This window comes from Protopterus annectens, chromosome 13.part0 (assembly GCF_019279795.1).
Source record: "Protopterus annectens isolate FY-2018-M chromosome 13.part0, PAN1.0, whole genome shotgun sequence".
In the NCBI taxonomy this organism is placed as follows: domain Eukaryota; kingdom Metazoa; phylum Chordata; order Ceratodontiformes; family Protopteridae; genus Protopterus; species Protopterus annectens.
Genome location: NC_056747.1, coordinates 321,117,519 through 321,145,006, shown reverse-complemented (window position 1 = coordinate 321,145,006; position 27,488 = coordinate 321,117,519). Strand labels below are relative to the sequence as shown.

The 27,488-nt window shown below is 37.9% G+C and overlaps 1 protein-coding gene across 2 annotated transcripts in view; it reads right to left on the bottom strand.

Annotated features, from left to right (window-relative positions):
• SEMA6B (semaphorin 6B) overlaps positions 1-27,488 on the bottom strand; it is a 1,264,941-nt gene that overhangs the window by 6,343 nt on the left and 1,231,110 nt on the right. For both annotated transcript variants that reach the window (XM_044053908.1, XM_044053909.1), the window contains exon 17: positions 19,220-19,278. In XM_044053908.1, the coding sequence (XP_043909843.1) occupies positions 19,220-19,278 (59 nt within the window). The remainder of the gene's footprint in view (positions 1-19,219; positions 19,279-27,488) is intronic.

Below are 27,488 nucleotides of genomic sequence, written 5' to 3'. Positions count from 1 at the left end.
GTTCAAAATTGCAGGAAATATTAAAAAAAAACATTACAGGACAGTCTCCAATAAATAAAGAAAAATATCTAAGTTAAGCTTTGCTATATTCCTGACTACATTTAAGAGAATTACTATACCCTATTTAACTTACTTAATAGCAAGGCAGATGTGATGAGTGGATCTTGATCTTGTTAGGTCCAAGACATAATACAAAATGCTAGCTCTCTCTCAGAGACTTCTTAAATTAATATCTCAAATATTACTGCTGGGATAGCTTGCAGAATGATATAATTTCTAGTCATCTGACTCTATCCCCTCAATGCTGGAATCTGGCAGACTTTAGCAGCTACCTGTGAAAATACATATTCAAGGGCTTTTCCTCAGATCTTTGATAGATGCTGGAAGTCATAAAACAATAAAATACTTCCAAGATAATACAGAAAGTTCCCCGGTTTTAGACATTTGTCTCCTTGCCATAAAGTAATTTAATTTCAGCTATTTTTCTGAAATTTACTAGACTGAGGTTAACCTCCTGTATCCCAGCTTCCACTATTAGAATATATACATTTACACAGTTACAATAGTGCACGTACATTTCTGTTCTTTTCCAGTAGGGCAAACTGTGGATCCATTTTTAAGCTCAGCACTTTATAAAATATCTTTTCAACACACATCTGTACAAACCTAGTTTGATATATACATGACATACAGTTTTAATACATTTGTAACACAAGCATCTTATATGAAGTATTTTGACATTCACAAATGACACATAACCATTTACAAAATTCCAGACAGCTGTGCTGGAAATATCTCCATTTCTCACACTAGTATATAAATCATGTTGATATTCACAAATGACATATAATTCTTTACAAAATTCCAGATTGTCTGCAGGGAGAAGTGAGGAAGATGAAAGGAACTTGGAGGCTTTATTAGCTGACACAGAGACAGTGCCAGAGTCTGCTGCGGGGCACTTAACCAAGAAAAATTTGGTCCCCTCAGGGACCATGTAGAATCTGTCAGGTCTTCATGGAGCAGGAGGCTGAGAGTCCGGGTTGATTGATGCTGCATTGAAAGCATCCAGAAATTCAGGTAGTACAGGGGGGAATAGCTGAAGGGGCAGTGGAGTCCATCTGAAGAAGTTCATAGTACCTCTTCTGCAGCTCAGAGGAATCCCATTTGAAATGCTCTCTCATCTTTGAAATGCTCTCGCCAAAGCTCAGGTCCTCACCTGAGGAATCTGTTTTTGCAGATTCTTCTCCAGGGGAGGTGTAGCCAAGGGGAGATGGCATTTGTGAAACATATGAGAGGGAATACTCTTAAGAAGAGTCAGAAGATTCCATAGCTTCAGGCTGGGATGGGTCCAAGGACTGAGGCCTAGGACTCATTACAGGAGGAAGCCCAGGGAAGGCTAAGGGTACATCAGGCCTCAGAGACATAAAAGCATTAAATAGGCTTTGAGAAAAGGGCCACCAGTCTGGCTGGCTTGCAATTGCTGGAGAAACATGTTTCCTTTTTTCTTTTCTTTTGAGGGAAGGACTAACGGGCATCTGGGCTAAGATAGATCTAGACTTGGAAGCCTGTGAAGTAGTGGAGGGATCCATCTGAGTAGCAGGTATGAAACGAGGTTCCCCCTCACCGTTGGAAGCCAATGTTGCCTTACCTCCGAGGATGTGCCATCCATGCTGGGTTCTGCAGCTTGCACACTGGTATGTACTATACCTGTATCGGTGGGAACCAAGCATTCCTCCAGGCTGACATTAGCCACAGGACAGATGTCAGTTGGAGGAGGTGCAGCTACAGACTCAGGCCTAATAACATTGGCCTTTTTCTTAGGCAGCTCGACAGGCTGACCGGATGGTCCCTCCATACCTAAAGCTAAGCACTTAAGGCACTGGTTCTAAAGGTAAATGTTTAACGTGTGTAGACAGCTGTGTTGTGCTTTTGAAATGAAGACTTGGCAGATGGAGCAGGACTTATGATCATGCATGGGCCCTAAACAAAAAAGGCAAAGCTCGTGGGCATTTTTATGGGGAATCTGCCGACCGCACCTACACTTTCCCTTCCTGGATGACATGAATTTATGCACAATGCAGTGATCAAAAAAACAAACATTCCCAATGGGGTACTTATCTGAGAAATTTCGATTTGATGGATGGTACGGCAGGAACAGCTGATGTTCGACTGGTGGCAGAGAAGTTTTGAGGTATGGCACGTGCAGACATCACATTTATGGCCCACATTCTCTAGGCTAACGTCCGATGTCCCACATTTGGGTAGAAGACAGGAAAACCCAAGTGTTGGGAATACTGCAACATGAGAATAGAAGGAGATCTTATGACATAAGACACCTTATTAACTGTTCCTCTGACTGGTTGTTCTACATGGCAGTATGCCAGTGTGGTGCTTTTAAATGCAGGACAAACGTTGATGTAGAAACAGCTTATTTCCCTTCCCATGAGCGATTATTAGGTATAAAAGGGAAAGAGGTGGACTGTTTAAAAATTTAATGAAACGCAATGGGGCAGTTTTTACCTTTATGGGTACTGACAAGGTGTTGGGTAATTCCTTTATGACTAAGACACAGAGACATAAAAAACTGAATAATTTAGAACAAAAATGAATTATTATTATTCTGGGGCAATGGAACATCCAGGTTTAAATGAGCTAATTTAATATGGCTTGGCTGAGATATTCTTCAAATGGCCACTAGATGGCAGTACTAGTTTAAAATCAGTGTGCATTTTTTTGCTTGTCCTTGCTTCAGTTTTGGAATTCATTTTCTTGCTTGGAAGGTGTATTCTCTAACTGGCCATTAGATGACTTTTTCTTCTTCTTCTTCTTTCAACTTTTCCCGGTTAGGGGTCGCCACAGCGGATCACATGTCCGCTCACGATTGGGAGTGGAGTTTTATGGTGTTGAGTTGCCAGCACGGCGCCCAACCTTCCACAGAAGGCACACACACACGCACTCACACCTACGGCCAATTTAGAGTGTCTAATCCACCTACAGCATGTCTTTGGGATGTGGGAGGAAACCGAAGCACCCGGAGGAAACCCACGCGACCACAGGGAGGACCTGCAGAGACTCCGCACAGAAGGCACCCCAGCCGAGGATCAAACCAGGGAACCTCTTGCTGTGAGGCGACAATGCTAACTGCTGCACCACCGTGGTCGCCAACTGGCCATCAGATGACGATAAAAGAAAAAAACTTGGCAGTTTCTTCTTATCTGACTTTACTTGAAAATGTGTTCTAAATATATATATATATATATATATATATATATATATATATATATAAAGACATTTTTAAATTTTGCTAAGATGTTTCTTTTTTTTTTTACTTTTTTCATTTATATATATTTAATATGATAGAAATACATTTGTTATTTGGAGAAAATTGAAATATTAACAGTTACGTAATCAGGATGTGAGAATACTGCAGTATTTCAAAAGAGTATTCTCCCTATGAGAGTTAGTAAGGCACAAGTGCGGAAGGATGTGCTTTGCTCTCCTATCATACCTCTCAACCTGCAGACATTGAAAAGTAGGTACATCCAGCCAAAAATCTGGACAGCTAATTAGCAGAACATCTGATTACAAAAAAGCACATGTTTCCTGCTTCCAGTTGGAATGTGGGCTACTACTTAGTAACATGTTTAAAGAACAGAAAATGACAATAATGATGGAAAAATAAGCACAACATCAGAGACAATGTAAACTCTGTGCACTTTAGTGAACTGCATTCCAAAATTCTACCACAAAATGCCACTTGTTTTTGCTTCTGAAAAAGGGGTAAGCAGGATGTGTGTCCTCTTGCTTTAAGTAGTTGGTTTGAGCAGAGTGTTGGTCATGTAGCAGGGTTTTTGTGTACCAGACAACTTCAAAAATCACAAATGATGATGGGTTTTTAGAAAATTGTGTGAAATGGTAAATCACGCTTGAAAAAAGGATATACTTCCAAAATATGTACATCATGTACAGGGATAAATCAGGCTTGAAAAATAGGCGCTTTTCTCTGGAATGCAGACAGCTGAGAGGCCATAGGTTTACAGGCGAATTCAAGGCTAACTGCCCTGAAGGTCCATATGAAGATTAAAAAACCTGTACTTTTTTGTCTATGAGGTGAAGACCTTAACCATAATGCCAAACAAACCCCTGCTCCCTACATCAGGAGTATAGAGTAGGGTGAAATCCTCTGTAAAAATACTTTTAAAAGTGCAACACTGAGTTTTAGAGTTCATTGCTTTTGTCAGAATCACACTTTAATTTTCAAAGTTTTAGGACGCACAGTATGGGGCTTCACACTTCTGACAGGCAGCCCTTTTCCTAGAACTATAATTTTTTTGAATCTCTAAGCAGCAAGCATGCCATTTCATCATTTTTTTTTCATTTAGAGATTTTTATTAGGCATTTCCGATATTTGCTTTTATTGAAATTCCTATGTTTCAGCTACCATTTGCAGTACTATCACACACCCTTACTTCCACTCAGTTAAGATCCTTTTAACTAGCTACATAGAGACAGCATGCTTGACTTTACCATACACCATTCTTGCCAGAAGTATTTCATCTTTTTTTGCTGCTTCCTTCCATTTGGCCTGTCAATGGCATATTTTACCAGGTTTTGGTTTTGCTGTGGTAAACTCATCACAGTATCGGCTTATTATCAAAAGTTCACAATAAGAAATTGTTTTGCAATTGTCTGACACACTGCAATTTAACGGATTAAACAGAGAACCATAAAACTCATGTTACACTCAATACATTTTGCTTTACTCCCTGCACCTCAACCCCCCTTTTATGATCATTACACCTTGGAGAAGGGGGGATGCTACGGAGAACCACAAGCGTATTCTTAGCATTTATTACCCTGTTTCACATTTGTAGCTTCATTGTTCTGAAGATCACAATAAGGGTCCCCGAATTTTAACAGGCACCTAAACAAAGGTGTGTGTGTGTGTGTGTGTGTGTGTGTGTGTGTGTGTGTGTGTGTGTGTGGGGGGGTATATTCCAGCCTCAGTTCACTGCCATAGTGCACTACCACAAAACTATCAATTCTCAGAAACCATCCTGAGGGAGACAATACTTTCTCATCTGTAAAAATGACACTAGCAACTCAGTAACCATTTGAAATGTTGGGATCTGCTACAAGACCGGAAACAAAGAGATTGAATGACTGAAAAATGGGCCTACATATACTAAGTTTGATATATCCATTTCCTGGAAAATTCCCTTTTCTCTGAGATATGGTGGTCTCAAAGTTGGCATATATAAGTTTTGGGGGTGTGGGGAGGGGGGCTTGCCACCTTGACAAAAAAGTTTAAAGGACAAAAGCGATCCTTGAAATTCACTTTTTTACAGGGTTTTCGGCCTTTTTTTCAGCTTGTCAGCATTCAGTATTTCAAGTGCTGAAATTTCAATACAGAAACTCTAAAAGCAGACAGACTGAGGAGGACTATGTGGCTAGAGAGTGGACCTTGTGGACAGGGACTTGATTATTGTATTAACAATAGAGTAGACAATTTATTTGTCAGCTTGCTGTTAAAAGATTCCCAAATCATTTCAAATGAAACCATGGAGTGGCTTGCCTGCTGACAAGCTCCATTTCTGGGAATGAAATAGACTGGTGCAGTTTATTCTAATGAAAAAGGTGAGCAGAATTAATGCTGAAGCTTAAGCTTGGTAGTTCTACAGAGTATACCTAGTAGAAATGAATCACAGTGTAAGAAAGGTAGTTGAATGCAGTGGGGGTTTGCAGTGATGAGGTCAAGTATCAGCAGCATATGGACAAGAAAGGGAGGGTCAGCAAAGCAGGAGTTCAGGTACAGAATCATCTGGACAAGAAAGGGAGGGTCAGCAAAGAAGGAGTTCAGGTACAGAATCATCTGGACAAGAAAGGGAGGGTCAGCAAAGCAGGAGTTCAGGTACAGAATCATCTGGACAAGAAAGGGAGGGTCAGCAAAGCAGGAGTTCAGGTACAGAAGCATATGCAGTTGAAGGAAAATGCCGATGAAGCAAGACTTCAGAATAATGGAGAAGCATCAGACAGCAACTAAAACAAAAACGTGCGACGTGCAGTAAACCAGAGCAAGACGTAAGGACTTTCAAGTGGCATTGCTGAATTTCTTCAGTTTGTAGGTGTGTAAAGGAGTGATTTTAAATGTAAGCTACAAGTAGAAAGATGGCAAATGGACTAAAAGAGACATACAGACAATCAGAATATGAAACAGGTAAAGGCTAAAGATTGCCTCCCACAAGTTGTTTTTTTAAAGAAATCCCAGAATAAGGTGCATAAGGCTGTCTGATTGCTTTTCAAATGAGCTAGGCTTTTGATACAGATAGTTGTCACAAACTAAGATTCACTGGGATTTCATATCTGGAAATTATATGGATGGATTGTTCATCCATCCACCACAGCCCCTTTTCCCATTTTTTGTACAAAGGGTCAGGGTGTCACTTCAACAGTGACAATCACCTAGATCCAAGGTTTACACTGCTGGGTGGATATCCCTACTGTGGTAGTACACACACACACACACACACACACACACACACACACACACACACACACACACACACACACACACACACACACACACACACACACACACACACACACACACACACACACACACACAAACACGACACACAGACACACGCCTATGGCCGGTTTAGGGTGTCCATTCCACCTACAGCACATCTTTAGAATGTGGGAGGAAACCCATACGAATGCTTTTATAGATTGTTTACATAGCTATGGAATGCGCATTTGAAGTGAGTTTTAAACTAAGTCAAGGATGGAAATCTTTTTGAAAGTAATTATTTTTTATTTTATACATCTGTTTACCAGGTAATCCCATTGGACACAAGTGTCCCTTTTTAAGGGCAATGCGGAATCACTGCCAGGTTAATGACTTGCTCAAAGTCACATAATAGGCAAATGTACCATTGACCACAAAAAAGGGGTTCGTATTACATTATCGAAATTCCAGAAGGTCAAACACCAGATGTTCGAACTTGGAAGATCAAAATGTAATAACATCGAAACATCAGAACAGCGAATTTTTTCCCAGGGAAAAAATTTGCTGTTCCGAAAAACACACACACAACACAAGCACACCAAAAACCTTACAAACCTACACTAAATCTTACATACACAACTACCTATGCACTAACCTTAACCCATATCCTGATCCTAAGGTCTGTCACTATCGCACACTTACCTTACCCGCACCCTAACCCTAAAGTCTGTCACTATCGCACACTTACCATAGCCGCACCCTAACCCTAAAGTCCATCACTATCGCACACTGTCCTTACCCGCACCCTAACCCTAAAGTCCGTCACTATCGCACACTTACCATAGCCGCACCCTAACCCTAAAGTCCATCACTATCGCACACTTCCCTTACCCGTGTACTAACCCTAAAGTCCGTCACTATTGCACACTTACCTTACCCGCGCCCTAACCCTAAAGTCTGTCACTATTGCACACTTACCTTACCCGCGCCCTAACCCTAAAGTCCGTCACTATCGCACACTTACCTTACCCGCACCCTAACCCTAAAGTCCATCACTATCGAACACTTACCTTACCCACACCCTAACCCTAAAGTCCGACACTATCGCACACTTACCTTACCCATGCCCTAACCTTAAACTCATCACTATCGCACACTTACCTTACCTGCACCCTAACCCCAATGTCCGTTACAATCACACAGTTACCTTAACCCATTCTGTAACCTTTGCACCACATTGGAGAAACTGTCGCAGAAACATCCAGGTCCATGTCTTTTGAACTTCCAGGTTCGAACTTCTGGAAGTTCGATTAGGTAATAGGAACCCACTAAAAAACAACCTATTAACAATGTTAGTAAGGTACAAAGAGGAAAAGGAATAGAAGACCAGATTGGTACTAAAATAGTTCCAATTTCCTTTTGTGAATATTAGTCTGTTAATACAATCTCATCCCAATAACCCATGTTCTGTTAAAATCTATATCCATCCTTATAATCCACATCTGCATGTATGACGTAGAAAAAAACAAACCAGAAAATGAACATTTACAGAGGCTTTCAAGAATTAAGCCTACTATGGGACCCAGTCTAAACATGTGTTTCTATGCTTTTATTTTATTTCTCACCCCCTTAAGTAATGCATCACCTTTCTAGCATAGCAACAAAATCAGGAAATCATGACTGGTTCTGCTGTGAACACCACAGCAGCCACAACAGCTAGAGCCTTCAGACCTTTGGCACTGAAAAAAATGAATGTAATGAAGTGATTCTGTTCAAAGGAAAAGGATGAAGTGCAAACTTAAATCACAAATTTTTCCAAAGGCAATACTGTAACCGACATGAGTGACAGTAACAATGCAGACCTACTAACCAAAAAAATAAAGAATCCAGAGGAATACACTCAGCACCAGTATAAAATCCACAATGACTCTGAACGAACAGTTCACAATTTATTAATTGTACAAGAAAATCAAAAACAAAAATATGTTCCAAACACTGAACCACCACAAAGGAGCTCAAATCCAAGTAGAAATCCAAATAAAGTCCAAATGAGATTCCACAGAAACTTTATTACAAGGGTAAGCGCTTTCACAACCTGTCCTGGTTACTTCCTCAGACCAAAATGAATTCTTAGAAACTCACACCCATTTTAATATACATGTCATATAAAATCATCCAATCAAATCAAGAAAAATGCAAATGCTTTCCAAGCTTAAAGACACAGATAATTTAAAAACATAGACAATTCAAAAGCAGTTTAAAGGCAGCTTAGTTACAATTCAATAACATGTTCTCCTACCCTATCTAAAAAACATATGTAATCACAATAAAATGTATTATATATTACAATGTATATTTCTAAAACTATATGTCTACAAATATAAATATATATATATATATATATATATATATATATATATATATATATATATATATATATATATATATATATAAACAAAGAGGGAGTCTAACAAAATTGCTTCATGTTACTTTCTTCCTAAGTTTCCTACCTTTTAAGACTGGTTGCAGTGATATATAATCATTTAGTCCCGGTGGTTTATGTGCGGCTAACATCAAAATCCATCTGAGCTCTTTCTGTTCCATTTTATTACGTAAATCTCCACCTCTCATGCTGTCTGTTAAGGTATCTATAATGGAAAAACTAAAATAATGATTCTCCCTATTTTGAATCATGTGGTTAGCTATTTCACTGTGCTCCTGTCCTCTCCTGAAGTAATAAAGATGGTCACGAATCCGCTCTCTCAATCATCTGTTGGTCTTCCCAACATAAAATGCCTCACAGCACACAAACTGGGCCAAATATATCACATCCTTACTTTGACAATTCCCGGTCACCCTAAACTTATATAATCTCTGTGTTGTAGGATGGACAAACAATTTGTTTGTCTCAATGTATTGACAAAATGCACAACTATTGCACCTCATTGTTCCATAATTGACCAAAGGGATATGGTCCATCCTTTATTTGTAGCAAAGCATTTGTCTGAATGACCTCTTATTCTTATATATAAACTTAGGCTTACCACCCACTATTTTCCTGACTTTTAGGCTTGGAAAGCATTTGCACTTTTCTTGATTTGATTGGATGATTTTATATGACATGTATTTTAAAATGGGTGTGACTTTTTAAGAATTCATTTTGGTCTGAGGTAGCAACCAGGACAGGTTGTGAAAGTGCTTACCTTTGTAATAAAGTTTCTGTGGAATCTCATTTGGACTTTATTTGGATTTCTACTTGGATATGAGCTCATTTGTGGTGGTTCAGTGTTTGGAACATATTTTTGTTTTTGATTGGGCTATTGTGTATTTGTTCCATCTCTCAGGAAAAGGGCTTTTTCTTTCTTTACTTTTGATAGTTGTATAAGAAGTTGAGCACACTGATAAATAATTCATTGTGCTTCTGTCCCTTTAGTAGTCAGGACTTCATCAGACCAATGGAAAATAAAACATTCACCACTGTTGTATACATCCAGACTTCTCATCACCTGATTTAGTTATCCAGCCCCAGTGAGTCGAAAGGATAATTAAGTTAAAAAAAACTCAGCTTTGATTTATCAAAAAAAGTAATTCAGTACCATTCATGAAAAATTAAAAGTGTATTTGATATACAAAACAGATACGGTAAAGTATTAAAAGTAGTTGTTCATAGGTTTTTAGGTTTGTACTAGGCTAATGGCCCTGGAGCCTTTACAAGCCTAGCCCATAGAAGTGCCTTGGCATCATGCCATCCAACGTCAGTTTCCAGTGCCTCTATAAAGTACATCCACTGGAGTGATCCCCGGGTGAACTTTGTATTACCCATCCACTCATCAGAATTTATCTTGAAGAGGGTCAGCAAGGTGCTCTGCTTGACATGTATGGGAAGTCTATTCCAGAGCATGGGCAGTCTCTGGGTGAAGAACCTGTTCCTCCAGCAGGTTCTGTTGATTGTGTGTTGTAATAGATCCAATAAATATCAAAATGTATGTGCCTATATACATGTGTGTGTGTTGTATATAAAAAACATACAAAAACACTCAGAAAAATATACAATTAAAAATGTGCCCCTGGATTCTTTATATTTTGGTTATTTGGCCTGTGGAATCCTTATCTGTTTTTGTTTGGTTAACAATGCAGACCTAAAAGCAGCATGTGACATTTTTAATGGGTAACTTTCTGACCATATACGCTTTATGGCTGCAGTAACATTTTGCTTCTCTGTTGTTTCTTTTGTAGAGCAATACATATGGCAACATATAACTATTTGCTTCCTCTGACTGTGCACTACATATATGAATCTATAGTTTAATAAAACAAGGTCAGTAGGTATGACAGATTAAAGCAGGGAAAATTTTAGCTATTTATTAGATAACATTCTAATTGCGTTATAATTCATGATTTCAATAATGGGTTTTGGAACCAAATGACAAAGACTGTAAAAGTCTTACTATGTAATGCTTAAAACAGAATATGTGAACATTGTGGATGGATTATTTTGGTTAAAATAAAAATGAAGAGAAATGCAAAATAATATAAAAAAATGTTTGGGTGGCCTTCAACAATGTCTTTGTAGTTTCAGTTGGGTAAAAGACATATAAAGGATGTTTTTTATCATAGCAGTCAACTATGAAAATATTTCAGTGTGGGGAGAGTGGGCAGGAACACAGTGACTGTCTTAATGTGCAATAGATACCACATAATAAAGGTCACCTGTATGAAAGTGCATAAAACTAGCATGCTGGTACTGTGGAAAATGGGTCATATTTACAAAGTATGCTCTGTTCTACAGGGTAATATAAAATAAGGCTAGTGAAATATAACTGCTACTCACTAAAGGACAGGGAGAATTTAAAAAATAAAGTACAAAATGGTATGTCAGGACAGGGACAATACATAGGGAATTCAAATACAAATCCACACTCGAGTGACTGCAAGCCAGGTACCACAACAAAGTATAAAACAATAACGAGAATGTTGTAATACACGCGGCAGATGATTACAATAAACATTTTTAGTTAGGAAAAAAAATCCTTGGAGAGAGAAATCATCCAAATTATTATGGTATGGGATAAAAGAGGAACTAAAGATAGTGTTTCAGAAATTTGATAGCACGAATATGCTACAAAAAATGAAGGAAACGGTAATTATATTTTTAAAGGTTAATAACGAACGCTGATAATCTGGATAAAACAGAGAATGGTCTATTTTATGGAAAACAGTAGTATGATAAAAAATGCTAGAGTAGAGGAAGCAAAATCCAGTAAGTAGATAAAAAACAGAAGCACCTGGTTAAGAAATAAACACTTTCATTCTTTAAAGAATTTTAAGAAGCGTTTTTGAACGGGAAGTAAGAGAGAGGGCTGAATGACATATGCTACTGCTTAAATAATGATATTCGACATATGAACTAAAATACTTTGTTGGGAGATATGGGGTGCATATGTGAGACAAGGGATATATGGAATAGATTTAAAAAGTATGCAGAGGTGCACATGTGGAATAGGATTAAAAAGTACACAGTGGTTTACTAGGTGAGGTACTTATAATGGAATTCAGTGGGAAAAGTTTTAATTCAGTAAACAGGATAGCAAGGGTGCCTATGAGACCCTCTTTTATGTGTACATTATATGAAGTTTTATTGCAAACTTGCTGTAGAGAATATATGCTTATGCCAATGATTTCTATGTTTTAATTAAGGGGGAAAGTTGCATAAAAAGTGTTATCTGCATTTGAAGTGCTTGAAAGAGGAACATTCTAGATAAATAATAAACACAGGAATCTACACTGGTGAAGGGATCAGGAAGAATATAAAGGACTGTCCCTAATCATTATCAAATGATTTTATGTAGTTTGTGTGGTGATGGAAGGTCTCATTATGTTGACAGAAACTGTATAAAAATGAGTAATACAAAAATATTGAAAAGGTGAGGTCGTCTGATTGATAAATTAGGGTGATGTTAGTAAAAATTATTATTTTATCAGATAAGATCTTATTTTTCTCAATCTATCAGAAACACAAAACGTTTTAAATTAGACTAAGGATTTGTTCTTAGGATGTACTATTTAGAGACAAAATTTAATAAGGAATTTAATTTTACAGTTATTTTGTTTTGCTTTGATGAAATAGCTATATTGTTTAGAAAAAAAGGAAGATCCAAGAGAGAACTGAGAAGTAATAATCCAACCAGAGGCTATAGAACTGAAAATCAAGAAGGGGAATAATTAATCAGGATAAGGATTACCTTACAAGATTAAAACATGGCAAATAATTCTTTAACAATTGTACAAGTACATTATGTGTGTGCCAGTTCTTTTCAACAATATGCTTCACAATGGGGGAATGTGAACCATAAGTTAACACACAGCTAATATTGTTTTCTAAGTCATTCTTCATCACTACTGAAAATCCAGGTACCTTAGAATTGGGGAGTATTTATACCGGGTAATTGAAAAACACTGGCAAGTTGTGTTTGGGACGTTTGAATTAACAGAGAGTCTAGGTTCTTCTCTGAAATTTGTCAGTAAAGATAAGAATATGAAGAATTTATTTGAGAAGAACAAACAAGGAACTAGGAAAAACAAGGGAAAATGAGAAAGTGCGGTGTCTGCAGAGAGTGTAAATACATTAATGAGACTACGTATATTACTATAGGCGATCACCAAAGAGTCTTCCCTATATTGGGCAATTTCACTGTAATATGAAAGGAGTGATTTATATCACTGTTTGTCCTGTTCATCTTTTTATATAGGAAAGACTGAAAATGCCCTTAAAAAGAGAATATATCAACATGTGTACTGCCCTTTATAGACACTCTACAAATTGTACCAACTTTAAAAAGTTTTTATTTTGCATTCTTGAAAAAGTGGTTGTTAGTGGGGGGAGGAATTGGTCAGCCTTTTTACAGTACAGAGAAATGTACTGGCACATATTGGTGAATCCCACCCATCCCCCTGGAATCAATGACACAATTTCAATAAGTAGTCTTTTAGCATGTGGAAGAGAGGTGAAAAAGAGAGTACAGGCAGGATGGAGTGGGTGGAGAAAGGTGTCGAGAGTGATTTGTGACATGGTACCAGCCAGAGTGAAAGGGAAGGTCTACAAGACAGTAGTGAGACCAGCTATGTTATATGGGTTGGAGACAGCAGCATTGACAAAAAGGCAGGAGTCAGAGCTGGACATGGCAGAGTTAAAGATGTTAAGATTTGCACTGGGTGTGACAAGGTTGGACAGGATTAGGAATGAGTATATTAGAGAGTCAGTTCAGTTTGGACAGTTTAGAGACAAAGCCAGAGAGGTGAGATTGTGTTGGTTTGGACATGTGCTGAGGAGGGATGCTGGGTATATTGGGAAAAGGATGGTAAGGATGGAGCTTGCCAGGCAAGAGGAAAAGAGGAAGGTCTAAGATGAGGTTTATGGATGTGGTGAGAGAGGACATGCAGGTGGTTGGTCTGACAGAGCAAGATGCAGAGGACAGGAAGAAATGGAAACAGATGATCCACTGTGGTGACACCTAATGGGAACAGCTGAAAGAAAAAGAAGAAGTATTTTAGCATTGAAATCGGATAATATATATAGAGGCATGGACTACTGTTATTGAAGTTTTACTTAAGCTATTCAAATTAATTAATTTTTAGATATTGCTCACAATTTTATGCATTATTAGCACGTTTTATTTGATATTTTATCACTGAAAAGGAAGAAGATGTATACTTGCAACACACCAGTTTTAAAACCTGTTTCTGTTTATGTACGTTATTGAGGTTTAAGTTTACAGGTTTGACTTAAATAATAATGGAACTGTTTTTATGTAGGTAGTTCCATTAAGATGGAGGATAATTAATTTAATTAATGTAGCATTGTGATAGGCTTTTTAACTATATATAAAGTAAGGGAGGTAGCATGTAATTTATCTGATGAAGTTCTGTGAATTGTTAATGAAGGAACGAAAGAGCTTATCTACAGTTCATGCATCCGTGGTTGTTTAGCTGGATTCGAGATTTGGTTTGTTGTTTATTTACGTGTTATTAGTTCATTATTAAAGTTTAGTGTGTGTTTTTATTTAATCCCAAAACTGATATGAAGAGTAGCTGAAGGTGGTGTGAAGGATTTCCTTGCCTCCTGAATCTTAGTCAGAAAAGAGACAGAATTTATCAAAGTGAAAGATTTTCCAAAGTTTTTCTTTTTCGTTCACTGTGGTTTTTAATGTTGGGGTAATCAACTTGACATGGCACACTCTGGCAAACATGGATGAGCTTACTAAATATTTTTAGGACTGGTGCATTAAAACACTCAAAAGACTCATTAAGGACAAACTAGAACAATAGAGAATAGCAGATAGCATGCATTACATTGATGTATATAAATGGATCGTCCTTATTTGTACAATGAGAAAAGAAAAAAAATGATGTTCCTAAAGGATGTTGTCATGATACCAGATGGCAAAAAGGGTACAAGGACACTAAATATATCTGTCATGGGGTTTATGGAAGGGCTCAGATGAGGATACTATTTTGTCAATGATTTTATCAGTAGGTGTTGTTGATCAATGTCGGGTTGAAAACAGGGATTTGCAGAGTAAGTGCAATGAATGCAAAGCCTTCCATGGTAAAAAGGTTGGTGTTACAGTGACTAGTAATCCAAAAACTGATATTGCCTGTAGTTTCCTTTGGAAAAACTGTAAAAACTATTGGCCTGAATGTATCCAGAAAGACTTAAAAAGAAAAAGTTAAAAGTCATGGATATTCAGAAGCCATATATCTGAAACACTTGATGTCCTTAAGGAGTTATTTGCATATATCTCATGGGCCTCTATTACAGGAAGTTTAAGGTATCACACAGTGAAAACTCTAGCTTGGCTAAGTTTTTCTTAGTTTTTACTAATTGGTTTGTCTGTGTGACTTTTTTACTTTTTCGTTTGGAAAGACTATAAATATACATAAAATATAGGATATGTGGCAATTTATTGAATGATAGTATAGTGAAGACCATAATACTGAATGCAAAATCTTCAAATGTCAAAACGTTGAAACTTAATATGTTAATTGCAAAGTACCTCCTAATAATATATGTGCGCTCACTGCACAAGAACACAGCCAGCCAACAGACAATATACTCCTGTGTTAGTGAAATGTGAAAATAAGCGTTAACATGGGTCCTGCAAGGGGAGAGGGGAAGCAATTCCAGCTCTTGACACACATAGGAGAGTAGATATTTTGATCTGAACATTTTATATTCAGTATTATGACTTTCAGCACATTGATTTTCAGTAAGGTGATATGCACACACATGCACAGAGATCATGGTGATGTACACGTGGTTGTTAACAATTACAAACATAATGATTATTTACAGGAAAATTAAAGAAGGACACTAGCTGTAGTACAGTGTACATTGGATGAAATCATGACAAAAAAGGTAAATTTGACAGCACCTTTATGTGCTCTGTTCTGCCTACAAACGTAGCAGCTACAAATCATAATTCCTTTAATGGAAATCAGGACTGTAGCCTTACTTCAGAGATGGCAATGATATGAGGCTGTTAATGTATGATGCAGTTCTGGCATAGATTAAGCATTTATTAATATCTTTTGTATTAATGTGGCCAGTTCTGAGGAAATTTGCAGAAGTTCAGGGAAGAAAAAAAGATAATTTGCTGAAGTTGGGCTCTGCATTGCTCTTTGCCACTAACTTCATGACATTAACTCCCATTCTACAGAATTCAGTCTCAGTCAGTTCATGCAAGTGGGTGAAATCTGATGTGCCCCTTTTTCTGTGGGAGGTCCCTCTCCATAGGGAAGAAAGTCTCTGTGGTTAGCACTAAGATGTTGGCTATCAGAAGATCATTGTACTGTGTGCATGAGCCTTTTTTGAAGCTGATGTCCTAATTTTCCCACGGGGAAACAGACATGCAATGATACCAGCAAGTTTGTGTACAGGCAAACATCTCTGCATATAGTGAAAGGTTTCTGTCTATCCCTCCCCTTAGTGTCAACCACACTATCTCCATAGTTTACATCAGACAGTACTACAATAGCAGACTCACTCATGTCCCTCCCTCTGAAATAACAAGCCACCTCTGGCCATTTTAGCCTATCCCCCTGACTGACCTTGGGCAACCCAAGTCACTATGTGAACTTGCAGTACCGACAATGTGGATGGATGTCCTGCCGCTACACCAGTGGTCTGGTGAGGAACATGATTTGATGATGGTCGAGGATTAATCTGAAAGACCCCAAAGAGCAGTAAGAGAGAATAATCTTACTGTTTGAAGCTTAATGAAGTGGAGCAGATTCATTTTTCCCATTTGAGGTTAGATTTAAATTGAAGCTGTGGCATGTGACATGCAGACTTATAACAGTATGCTTGTAATAATAGGAGACAGCAGATGTGGCAAGCAGGCAGGGGTAAACTACACCAGTACACAGTTCTGCTGCTTTGGGGGGGAAGTAATAAGTTATGTGGAAAGTAGATAATAACAAGTTGGACAAGCTAAGAAAACGGCTAAGGCCTATAACATGTAATGAGAAAAGGGTACAGCCATGACTGATGACATACGGTTATTGGTGAAATGAATTTACAGTTCTGTCCAATTAACAGAGACGGAAACAGTAAGAAAACCAGAATAATCCTTGAGTTAGATGATAGCAGTAATGAAAGGAATGGTTAAAGTGGAAACAGTGCCAGATGTGAAGTGCAGACAGAGGCCAAGTGCTAGACTCTATTGATATGATCAAAGTCAGGTAATATATCTTTATTTTTATGTATACATATATATATATATATATATATATATATATATATATATATATATATATAGTTTCACTTTACAATCCCAAAATACTTCTACCACTCTACCTCTCTGTCCCACTTTTTCATTATTACATTGTACCTGAGTGTATTTTTCTATATGATTTATTATAAATGTTATCTTGCTACAGTTTGTCTAGTTGCCACTGATGATTTCTTAACTGTCTGTATGTAAAATTTATATACTCACTGTGGAGCTTTACTCCCCAGGTCTCCACTGAAAACGAGCCAACTGCTCAGCTGGACTAACCTGGTCAATAAATGTAAAATAAATAAATACTGAAATATTGAAATTCAGTATCTCGAGACTGTAAAGCCAAACAATGAAAAACCCGAAACCCCAAAAAAGCACAATTCAACATCGCGACTGCCCACATGCACACTCCACACACAAACAAGCAGTCATACACCTTCCTCCCTACACTACAAAACACACACAAACAAAGCAAAACAAGCACACATGCGGACCCTACATATCAGAAGGGGGCAAGCCCCCCATGCACCCCCCACACCTCCACTACTTATATATACTAACTCCGAGGTTGCACTAAAAACACGTTTGTGTCTTTCGGCTTTTCCCGGTTAGGGGTCGCCACAGCGGAACTCCGGTCCACTAATGATTGGTAGTGGACTTTTACTTACCGGGTTATCAGCCCTGATGCACAACCTTCAACGAAGGCACGCCCCATTCACATATGCCTCCACATAGAAGAGAATCGAACGAGACAATGTCTTGCTATGAGGTGACAGCGCTACCGCAGCACCACCACCACAGATCGCACTAAAACATAAACACACAAAAACCACCACTAGACATTCTACACTCCCCTTGCACAAACACACATCACATACGTACAAATACCACCACTCTCAGCACTTACACACTCACAATCTTACCTACCTACCCTAACCCACACATCAAAACTCCAAACACACACACATGCGCATGCACACACACACACACACACACACAGACACACACACACTAAAATCCCTACCCAAAACCCCTAGTAAAACATCACTTACCTAAATCTCTAGCTACATCCACATACCACACCGCACATCATGAACACAGGGAATCCCACGGCACGTACACGCCTCCACAACTGTGGATTTGCGATTTCCACATTCGGGATTCTGCACTTTCGTGCAAGTGCATTTTTGACACTTCAGTCTCGAGCTCCTGAAATTCGATATTTTAGTAGTTCGAGATTCTGAAGTGAAACTCTATATATATATATATATATATATATATATATACACACACACACACATATATATATATATATATATATATATATATTAGTTGCTGTGGGTCAGTTGATATGCTACTGCTAGACAAATGTGGTACATATGCTGGAAGGGTCAGACAGACTTGGTAGCCCCCATCTGATTCTGTACAGGTGTTCTTCTGAGAGTCAGCACCTTCAGAATGTAGTGATAAAGAGTAAAGTTTCCAGTCAGGGAGTTTAGCTTAAAAAATCAGACGATTGCTCTTCGGGCAGTGGCTATAGTGGGAGTACAACAGGATCTCACAATTCAGAACATGGCTTCTTACTGGCTACAGAATATGCATGCCGGCCTTTCTGTACTTACTTTAACAGGAAAACAGAGCCTTCAGCAACCTTGACTTAGCCACACCTACTTTCTAATCACAATGCATCAAAATTCTGTATCACCAGGAGCAGTTGATTGAACCTACTAGTATGTGTCTTGGCCCTTGTGTTTACACCACATCAAATACTTCATTTTGCATAATGTTACAGTCTCTGAAAATAAGCTTTTCCAAACATCTTCTTTGGATAATGTATCTGAAAGGTATTTTGCACAGATACGATACATTCTAGTACAGTGTGGACTTATCAAAAAAAATTAATTCTAACTAGAAGACCAAACGTACTTACCCTCGCAGTCTCCTAAGTGAGATGTGTTACCATTCTCAACGTCTTGTTCAAACTGAATTCTGAAAAAGAACAGAAAGAAATGTCATACTACAGCACAAATATGCACAGTTATTTTTTCAAGTGTTATTCTTTTTGATTTTATACATATATATGTGCATATACATATATGTATACATACATATACATATATGTATATATATATATATATATACACACACATACACACACACACACACACACACACACACACACACACACACACACACACACACACACACACACACACACACACACACACACACACACACACCAGTTCACCTACATACTTAGCAATAAAATAAATATTGTTAGTTGCCCTTGTTAGAGAATTGCCTCTAGCTGTTATAGGACCAAGCAGGGCAGGTATGACTAAATACCTAGTGCAGTTTTCCTTCTACTGTGGGATGGAATGGGATTGATATACATCACAGTTTGTTTCCTGAAAAGGCCACAAGTAAAAGAGGAAGACTAGACTCAATTTTGATTTAGTAGGAATAGAACCTGGTGCTCCGGTTCGATCCTCGGCTGGGGTGTCTTCTGTGCGGAGTCTACATGTCCTCCCTGTGGTCACATGGGTTTCCTCCTGGTGCTCCAGTTTCCTCCCACATCCCAAAGACATGCTGTAGGTGGATTGAACACTCTAAATTGACCCTAGGCGTGAGTGCGTGCGTGTGTGTGCCTTCAGTAGAAGGTTGGGCGCTGGGCTGGCAACTCGACAGCGTAAAAACTTCACTGCCAATCATGAGTGGACAAATGATCCGCTGTGGTGACCCCTAACTGGGAAAAAGCCAGAAGGGGAAGGAATAGAACCTGGTGCAATAACAAAGAGTCAAGATTTTTTCCTAAGAAATTAAAATCAGATTGGAATTTTCTTGTCTTGACATACAATGGACATCAACACCTCGCTGACAAAGAATTCTGCAATACACTTTGGTATGAGCTCTGAGGACTGTTTAACCCACAAACAAACTGTCAGTAGACAGAGGAAGAAGGACTCAACAGCAGGTAGCTGTCCACTCAGGTGCAGAGATTCACTCAGTTTTCTTTGTGCTGTAATACCATAGCCAGGCAGGTAGAACTTATGAAGTAAACACAAAGACTAGAAACAGAAGCCAAAGTGGCTACAACTGCAGAAAAGGTCAAAGACAGCAGATTACTGTGGTTTGGGCATGTGCAGGAAAGCAGAAGACAATCTGGTGAAGAAGACCTCGGACAGACAGGACGAAGGCGAGAGGAAATGAAGACGTTCAGCAAACAGGTAGATGGACTGTGCAACAATCAGGCATGAGTGTCGAAGAAGGCAGGAGACTCATTTTGAATAGACAGAGATGGCGACAGTTGACAGAACAACGTGACCCCATGTAGAAAATGGGAAAAAAGGCGGGGGGGTGATGATAAGGATGAATTAAAACATTGCACGTGTAAAGGTGTGCCAGTGTGATGAACAGTAGTGTGAATGCTGGTTTGAAAGAAGATGATACAAAATGCTAACATTCTCACAGCAATGTGTGTCCTTCATACTGTTATTATAGTCACCTGTGTGGTCACTACACCATGGCAAAAGGAGGTCAGCATCATGTAGAGACCACTGTGTGCTAAAGTAATATAACCTCTGTCTAATACTATGATCAGGCAGTTTAGGCAAGAAACTGCAAATCAGTTAAATTCATCAGTCTCCACCTGCGCAGTTAACGTCTGCTAAAACAAAATGTAATCTCTAATACCTAAGAATTCTCACAGTCAGAGGCTGTAATGACAAGAAGGCCTATCTGGTGCACTCAAGGTATTCTGACTTTTACACAGAGAATCATAAATTTAATAAAATGGGTTACACTGCTTTAAGGAATGATAGCTGTAAAAGGGGGGGGGGGGATTAGCCGTATCTTGAGACAGCTTTTTGCCTTATATATAGCTAGAAACCAAAACATTTTTCAACACAGAGTGAGTAATGGTTCTTCATTATTACTGCTTTAAGTAATCATAAAAATAAAGAAAACTAGAGCATGGTTGTATGTGCAGAAACTCTAAAAGCCTCAGTATCATAAAACAATAATTCCACTGACAAATTGACAGGATTCTTGACAACATGGGGAATTAGGTTATAATACTAACTGATACTAATAATTTCAACACTGACTGGGATGGTCAATACTTAGAAATAAGTAAAAAAAAAAAAAAAAATCCCACACAAAACATAAATACATACAGTTAGAGAGTCCCATGGCGCATCAGCAAGTAAAGGCACGCACATGGTTACTTCCTCTGTAGAAAGCTGGTGAATATTTCGAACAGGCCAGTGATGGCGAACCTTTTGGGCTCAGCATGTCAAAAATTTGGAAAATGCCTATCTTGAATTTGCTGGTGTGCCCCCCACCCAGCGCAAACAAATGAGAAACAATTCTTTACATATTCATTTATTTTAAAAAAATACAGTCCAATCATGTGTGCTGCTATGTATTATAAAATTAAAAGAAAAATCAGTGACTTACAATAGAGAAAACAATATGTGCACTGATAATTAGGCTTAAAATAGTGCACCAAAAAAAAATTACCCTACTTTTAATAGTAATTTTGAATTGAACTGAAAAAAATATGGAACACACTGCATTTGATTTGATTAACATTATTAACATCAATTAATGATATTTGTTGTTTATAAGTTTTAATAGATAAGTGCAGGGTCACATATTTCTTGTATTTTTGTTCATTCAGTTTCTTTGGTAACTCAGGTGTTGATGAATGCTGGTATGTTACCCAAAACATTGTTGTGCGTCACCTTTGATATGCATGTCATAGGTTCGCCACCACTGGAACAGGCATTAAAACACAAAATCGCTATCAATTAGCTTCCCTGCAAGGGCAATAGAATTAATATTATGATAGGCACACAGAGTTAATTATTACCTCTGACACAAGAGAAACAGTTGGACTGGCCATTATTTTTTAAGATAACAACTCTTTGGGGACCCCACTGGTAGGCCTGTTTGCTTCAGATGACAATGCTCAGTTTTCAGTATTCCTCATGTCTGAGCATTGAAGTCAGCTGTTCCCTCATTCTCAAGGACTTTGAACATGTTGTATACATTTTCATACTTTCTACAAATACAGAATATGTTCTTCAAGACACAGAAGAGACTCAATAAATGTAATTTTCATAGCTTCAAGATGGCGAAATCACCCCTGGCTATATATTTTTCCTATTTGTGGGGACAACTATCTTAGCAAAATGTGTCACTTCTCATTCAAAGGCTCAGACCACTGAAGCTTCACGCTTGGAGGATTTACATCTAATTCTCTTATTATCTCACTTTTTCTGTGGTAATACAAATCCTTTGATGAATGGTTTCATCTATTTTTCCTGAACTAGTCCTTCCAGCTGCTAGTCTTCTTTCCTGAAGAAGAAAAAGATGACAAAACCTGGATGATCATCAGCAAGTGAGATGCTATGACGACATAGCAAAGATATTAGAAAATCCAGATAGGTGGATGCATATCCTTACTCTGGATGCCACGTGTGAGTAAAGCCACAAGTGCAAAAATGTACCCAGGAAGGATACCAGTAATAGGAAGAAATTCTCCTTTCCTTGTGGCACAGCAATTTGTTAACTGATTGATGCAAGTAGTGCATGGAGTGAAGCCTCAGCCATGATAGGGTGGCAGGTCTTTGTCTTATAAAAAAACACTCTTGAATTCTGTTCTAATTCATTTTTGTTCTGAATCCAAGAACAATTCCATATAACATCATCACAGAGCCCTAATTATTTCTTATTTTCAAGCAAGGTAAAAGCAGCTGGATAATTTGCCTTGTACTCGCCCACTGTCTGTCATGGCCAATAGTAACAGAAATAGGCACACTGAATGTGCATCTTATAACTGTGGCTGCATTTATATTCTCTGTTTTAAGAATATCATAGTTACAACCCAAATATCAGACTGCACCTTTACAAAAAGTAAAAGGTAAACATTTACCCTAGATGTAGGAAAGATATTAAAATTTAAGTCCTTTAGACATTCTTAACTATCCACCATGCTGGATTAATTGTAGTACTGCTTGAAAATCATCTTAGGTATTCATGCTCCTAATTTATTTATTTACAGTAGTTAACTAAGATATTCTATCTTGGCAAAAAAAGGACCCTTTTTCAGTAGAGTCCCAGGGCGAAAAGCTCTGCCATAGCAGAAGCTTCACAGGACTTAACAATAAAACTAGACAATAACAGTATGAAAAGAAAATGGTGCTTTCATGAAAAATGTATCTACATATAGTAATTTTGACTAAACAACTGCTAATTCATAATCATCATAAAATTCAAAGCTAGATTACTAGCTTTCTTTTATAATTACAAATAATACAAGTAAATGACCATTCTGAAATATGATAAAAAGGAAGTAGACAGTGGGTATGCTAGTATTAAAAACTACAGTTTAAGGAAATACATGGTAAAATAGAAGAGACATGCATACAAGGAGTTTTACCTAAAAGAGATAAGGTAAAGTAGGAGAGAGAAATATAATGATTTAAAACAGAGAATTATGAAATAAATAAATCATTAAATATCACAGGATAATGGAGTTAGTGAGAAATAATAGAATTCAGTAAAAATGATCATATTACACATAGTTGCAATATATTAACTTTGAGAGTACAATATGCATTGTATGCTGTGCAAACACACAGACTTCTAGATGCTTGTTGAGCATGTATTTAATTTGCTAAAAAGAACAGATTAAAGTTTGGATCAAGACTGTGTTTAAATAGCTATTTTTTATTGTCAGCCTGTATAAGATCAAAGGATCATAGGAATCATAAAGCAATTACGTCATGAGAACATTTACCTTTGACATAACCCATATTCATGGTGTGCCTCCAGATTTAAATAGGTGAAGCAAGTCACGGCAGGGATACATTTACAGGTATCCATTCAACCATCAAGACTGTTTCTTGAGGCAGCAAGGTGTCAATCTGTTTTATATATAAGGGGAGTTTATTCCAAAGAAGAGGTAAACTTTGGGTAATGAATTAATGCCTTCATCATGTTTTGTTATACGTATTGGAAATGTAAGTATTTTGATCTAGTGTTTGCAGAGATGTTGGCCTTATGAAGATGCAAGATTTCCAGAAGGGCTTGGATCCTTAAGGCAGCAAGATACAAGACACAGAACACCATGAAATAGGCTATAGGAGAGAGCATGGAGATAAGGCTTTAAGTCTGCCTTTGGGCCCTAGGTTTTTAAGGATAATAAGCTTTCTGGTCAGGAATAGTTGGGCCCTTTCTAGTTGGGTTGTGTGTCTGGACAGGTGCAAACCAAAGGTAGAATTATACTTGGTAAATGGTCTAATTAAAGTTGACTATACAGGGATAATGACATCTTTCATCTTGGATGAGAATCCCTGTTATCGCATGTGCTAAACAGAAGGCATGTCTGCAAAGAGCCAAAATACCCAACTACTACATTATTTTGGAGTATACATTATATATAGTTTTTTTTATCCTCACAATTACCTGCTACCGCACCAGAGTTTAAGTTGCAAGTTTCTTGCAAGAAGGAACTGAAGATGGCAGGTGGGTAATGATACTTTCACGTTGGGCCTATGCAAATTAGTGACAGAGAAGCAGCATGAGAAAGGCCTTATCCTTTTATATTCAGAATTCAACAGCTGGGAAAAGGCTACATTACATACAGAGGTGAGTGGAGACACCAGTGACGTGCTAATGTAAACCTCTCCTTTAAATATATACTGTCACAATAACAGCTTTACATAACTCTGTTTTCCCATCTTCAGGAATGAATAAAAATAAAAATCCTTAATGTAATTTGTTTTCTTCACCGTCCTACTTTCTTCATTGAGTACCAATATAAGTGGACATTTGGTATGGACAAATACTTGTTTATCCCTCTCAATTCCCGTAATAAAGACTAATCACCAGAACTCACTGTAACACCTTCAATGCTCCATTATGGGAAGAAACAGAAAAACAAAATAAAATACAATACTTTTTATCTTATGTTAATGTTCTTTGTGATACTCATGTATTTACAGCATCATAAGTAATTATTGCTGTTTTTTCTGTTCTGAAATGACTTGATGGGGAGAGACATATTAAAGTGATTTTCTGTTTGGGTGATTTTTGTTTTTTTTTCTTTCTCACAGTAGGCCATGTGTCCTTGAAAGGTAAGATTATTGTACCCTACATTCTTAATGATCTCTTCCTTGCACTTATTTATGAGTAGCAGCACTTAGAATCACTTGTTACTCAGAGTCACTGGACAAATAAATACACATTTTCTTCCAGTGACACTATCTGATTTGTATTTGTTATCTTGCTTTCAACATGTTACAATACTTTTTTTTCTATAGCTATAAACTTAACACATTAGTTACATTTTTAAGCTATAATTCAGTTAGCTGTGAAAAGGCTTTCTCTCTGCTTTCTGTTATTGGTATCAAGTTTCTTCCCTTTGAGTTCCCAAAGATTCCATATGGTTATGGTTCCAGATGAAAGTAGAGAAGGCAGCTATAAATGACAGTAAACAATAAAAGAACTGTGTGTCCCCAGAGACACAAAATATTTATGGTCCTAGCTGGATGGTTTTCTTCATGGGCCAAAAATCTTTAAAAAAAGTGGTAAGTAACATATAAAAGCCAGAAAGACAAACTTCTAAAGAAACTGTTGTGAGAGTTCAGACAAACACAGAAACAATACCACAGCATGGAGAAACAGCCATACCTTTTGAATATGTGACAGCATCCAGATCATTTTGTAGGGAGGAACTTTTCCATTTAGGACATAGCTGTCCTTTAAGTGCTGTCTGGGGGTCAGATAGCTATGTCTAGACCAACTCATTCTCGTTTTATTACTCTCCTTGCAACTCACATGACTTTCATTAAATCAGACCTCACAGATGATAATTTAGAATTTGAGGTTTTCCATATATATATTAAATAATTATGATTCCGTCTTAGTAAAAGCATTAGTTTCAATGATCAAATAACATACACAGCCTGACAAATCTACAATGGACTGGGTCCTCCGAATCCACTTAAGCACTCTTACGTCTGAAGAAAGGAAACAGTGGCAAGAACTACCCTTCTCCTTCTTTGGCAGTACAGTCTTCATATCCGTGTTGCAAACAGGGTTTTATAAAACTAAAGCACTTTACCATCACTATGCTGCATTATATAGTTTTGACAGAGAAGCCTGCCCTATCTGCATAGCTAGTATCTTTCAGTAACTCTCTTATGACCCTACTGTAATTCCATAAGCTATTTCAAGCTTCCATGAAGGACTCTGTGGTCTTACAGTCCACTACTCACTCAAGTAGCCTGTTCCATTTATCCAATTCTCTTTCCATGAAAAAGTAGTTCTCTAGTGTTTTAGATGAACTTTGCACCCTTACTTTGCTATTCCTACATGCCTCATCTCTCCACTTTCCTTTCACAAGTTGTATGCAATCACAGTGTCCTCTGTGTGTCCTGTGTCCTCTTTTTTGCATATAGTCAGCTTCTGAAACCTGTTCTCTTAGCCATAGTCCTCTATTCCCTTTATTACTTCAGTAGCCTTTCTTTGTACATACTCTGGTAGCTTGGTAATCCTATTTATATATGGGTCTCAGATGAGACTACAGTGCTGCAGATGGGTCCTGAACTGGATGTACTTGGGGGTACTATAACTTCTAAGTTATTAAGCACCCCAAAGAACACAGCTAAGAATCTTATCGGCCTTGGCTAAGCTTTTTAATTCCACACCTGCTGGTTCATTTCTGCTGTAACTAGCACAGCAAGGACTTTCTCCTGACCCATACTTTTTAAGCTTACTCATCCCAGTCAATATTCCAGTCTAGGGTTGCAGGGTACTTTACTTTACCCTGCATTACACTTTAGATGACACTTCCGCTTCCACTTACATCAGTTTTCTATCAGACCATAATTTACAAATAAGCTTACCTTGCTCCCAGTGCATCTTGTGAGCTCTGATAGAAAGATGCCACATTGCAATGCTTTCAGATCAACTCCCTTTGGACCCCGACTAAGCAATTCCTTTTTTTTTGTTAGGGTTTCTATGATCATTACTTTTTGCTAACTGCAACAGTTCTATCCATTTATTCAGCTTCTGTCTCACATAATCTCCTTTCAGTTTGCCCATCTTACGAGAAGTGACTCAAAGGTTTTATTCAAATCTGAATAAAACATCAACTGGGTTTAATTTGTCAAGTTTCACATAACCCA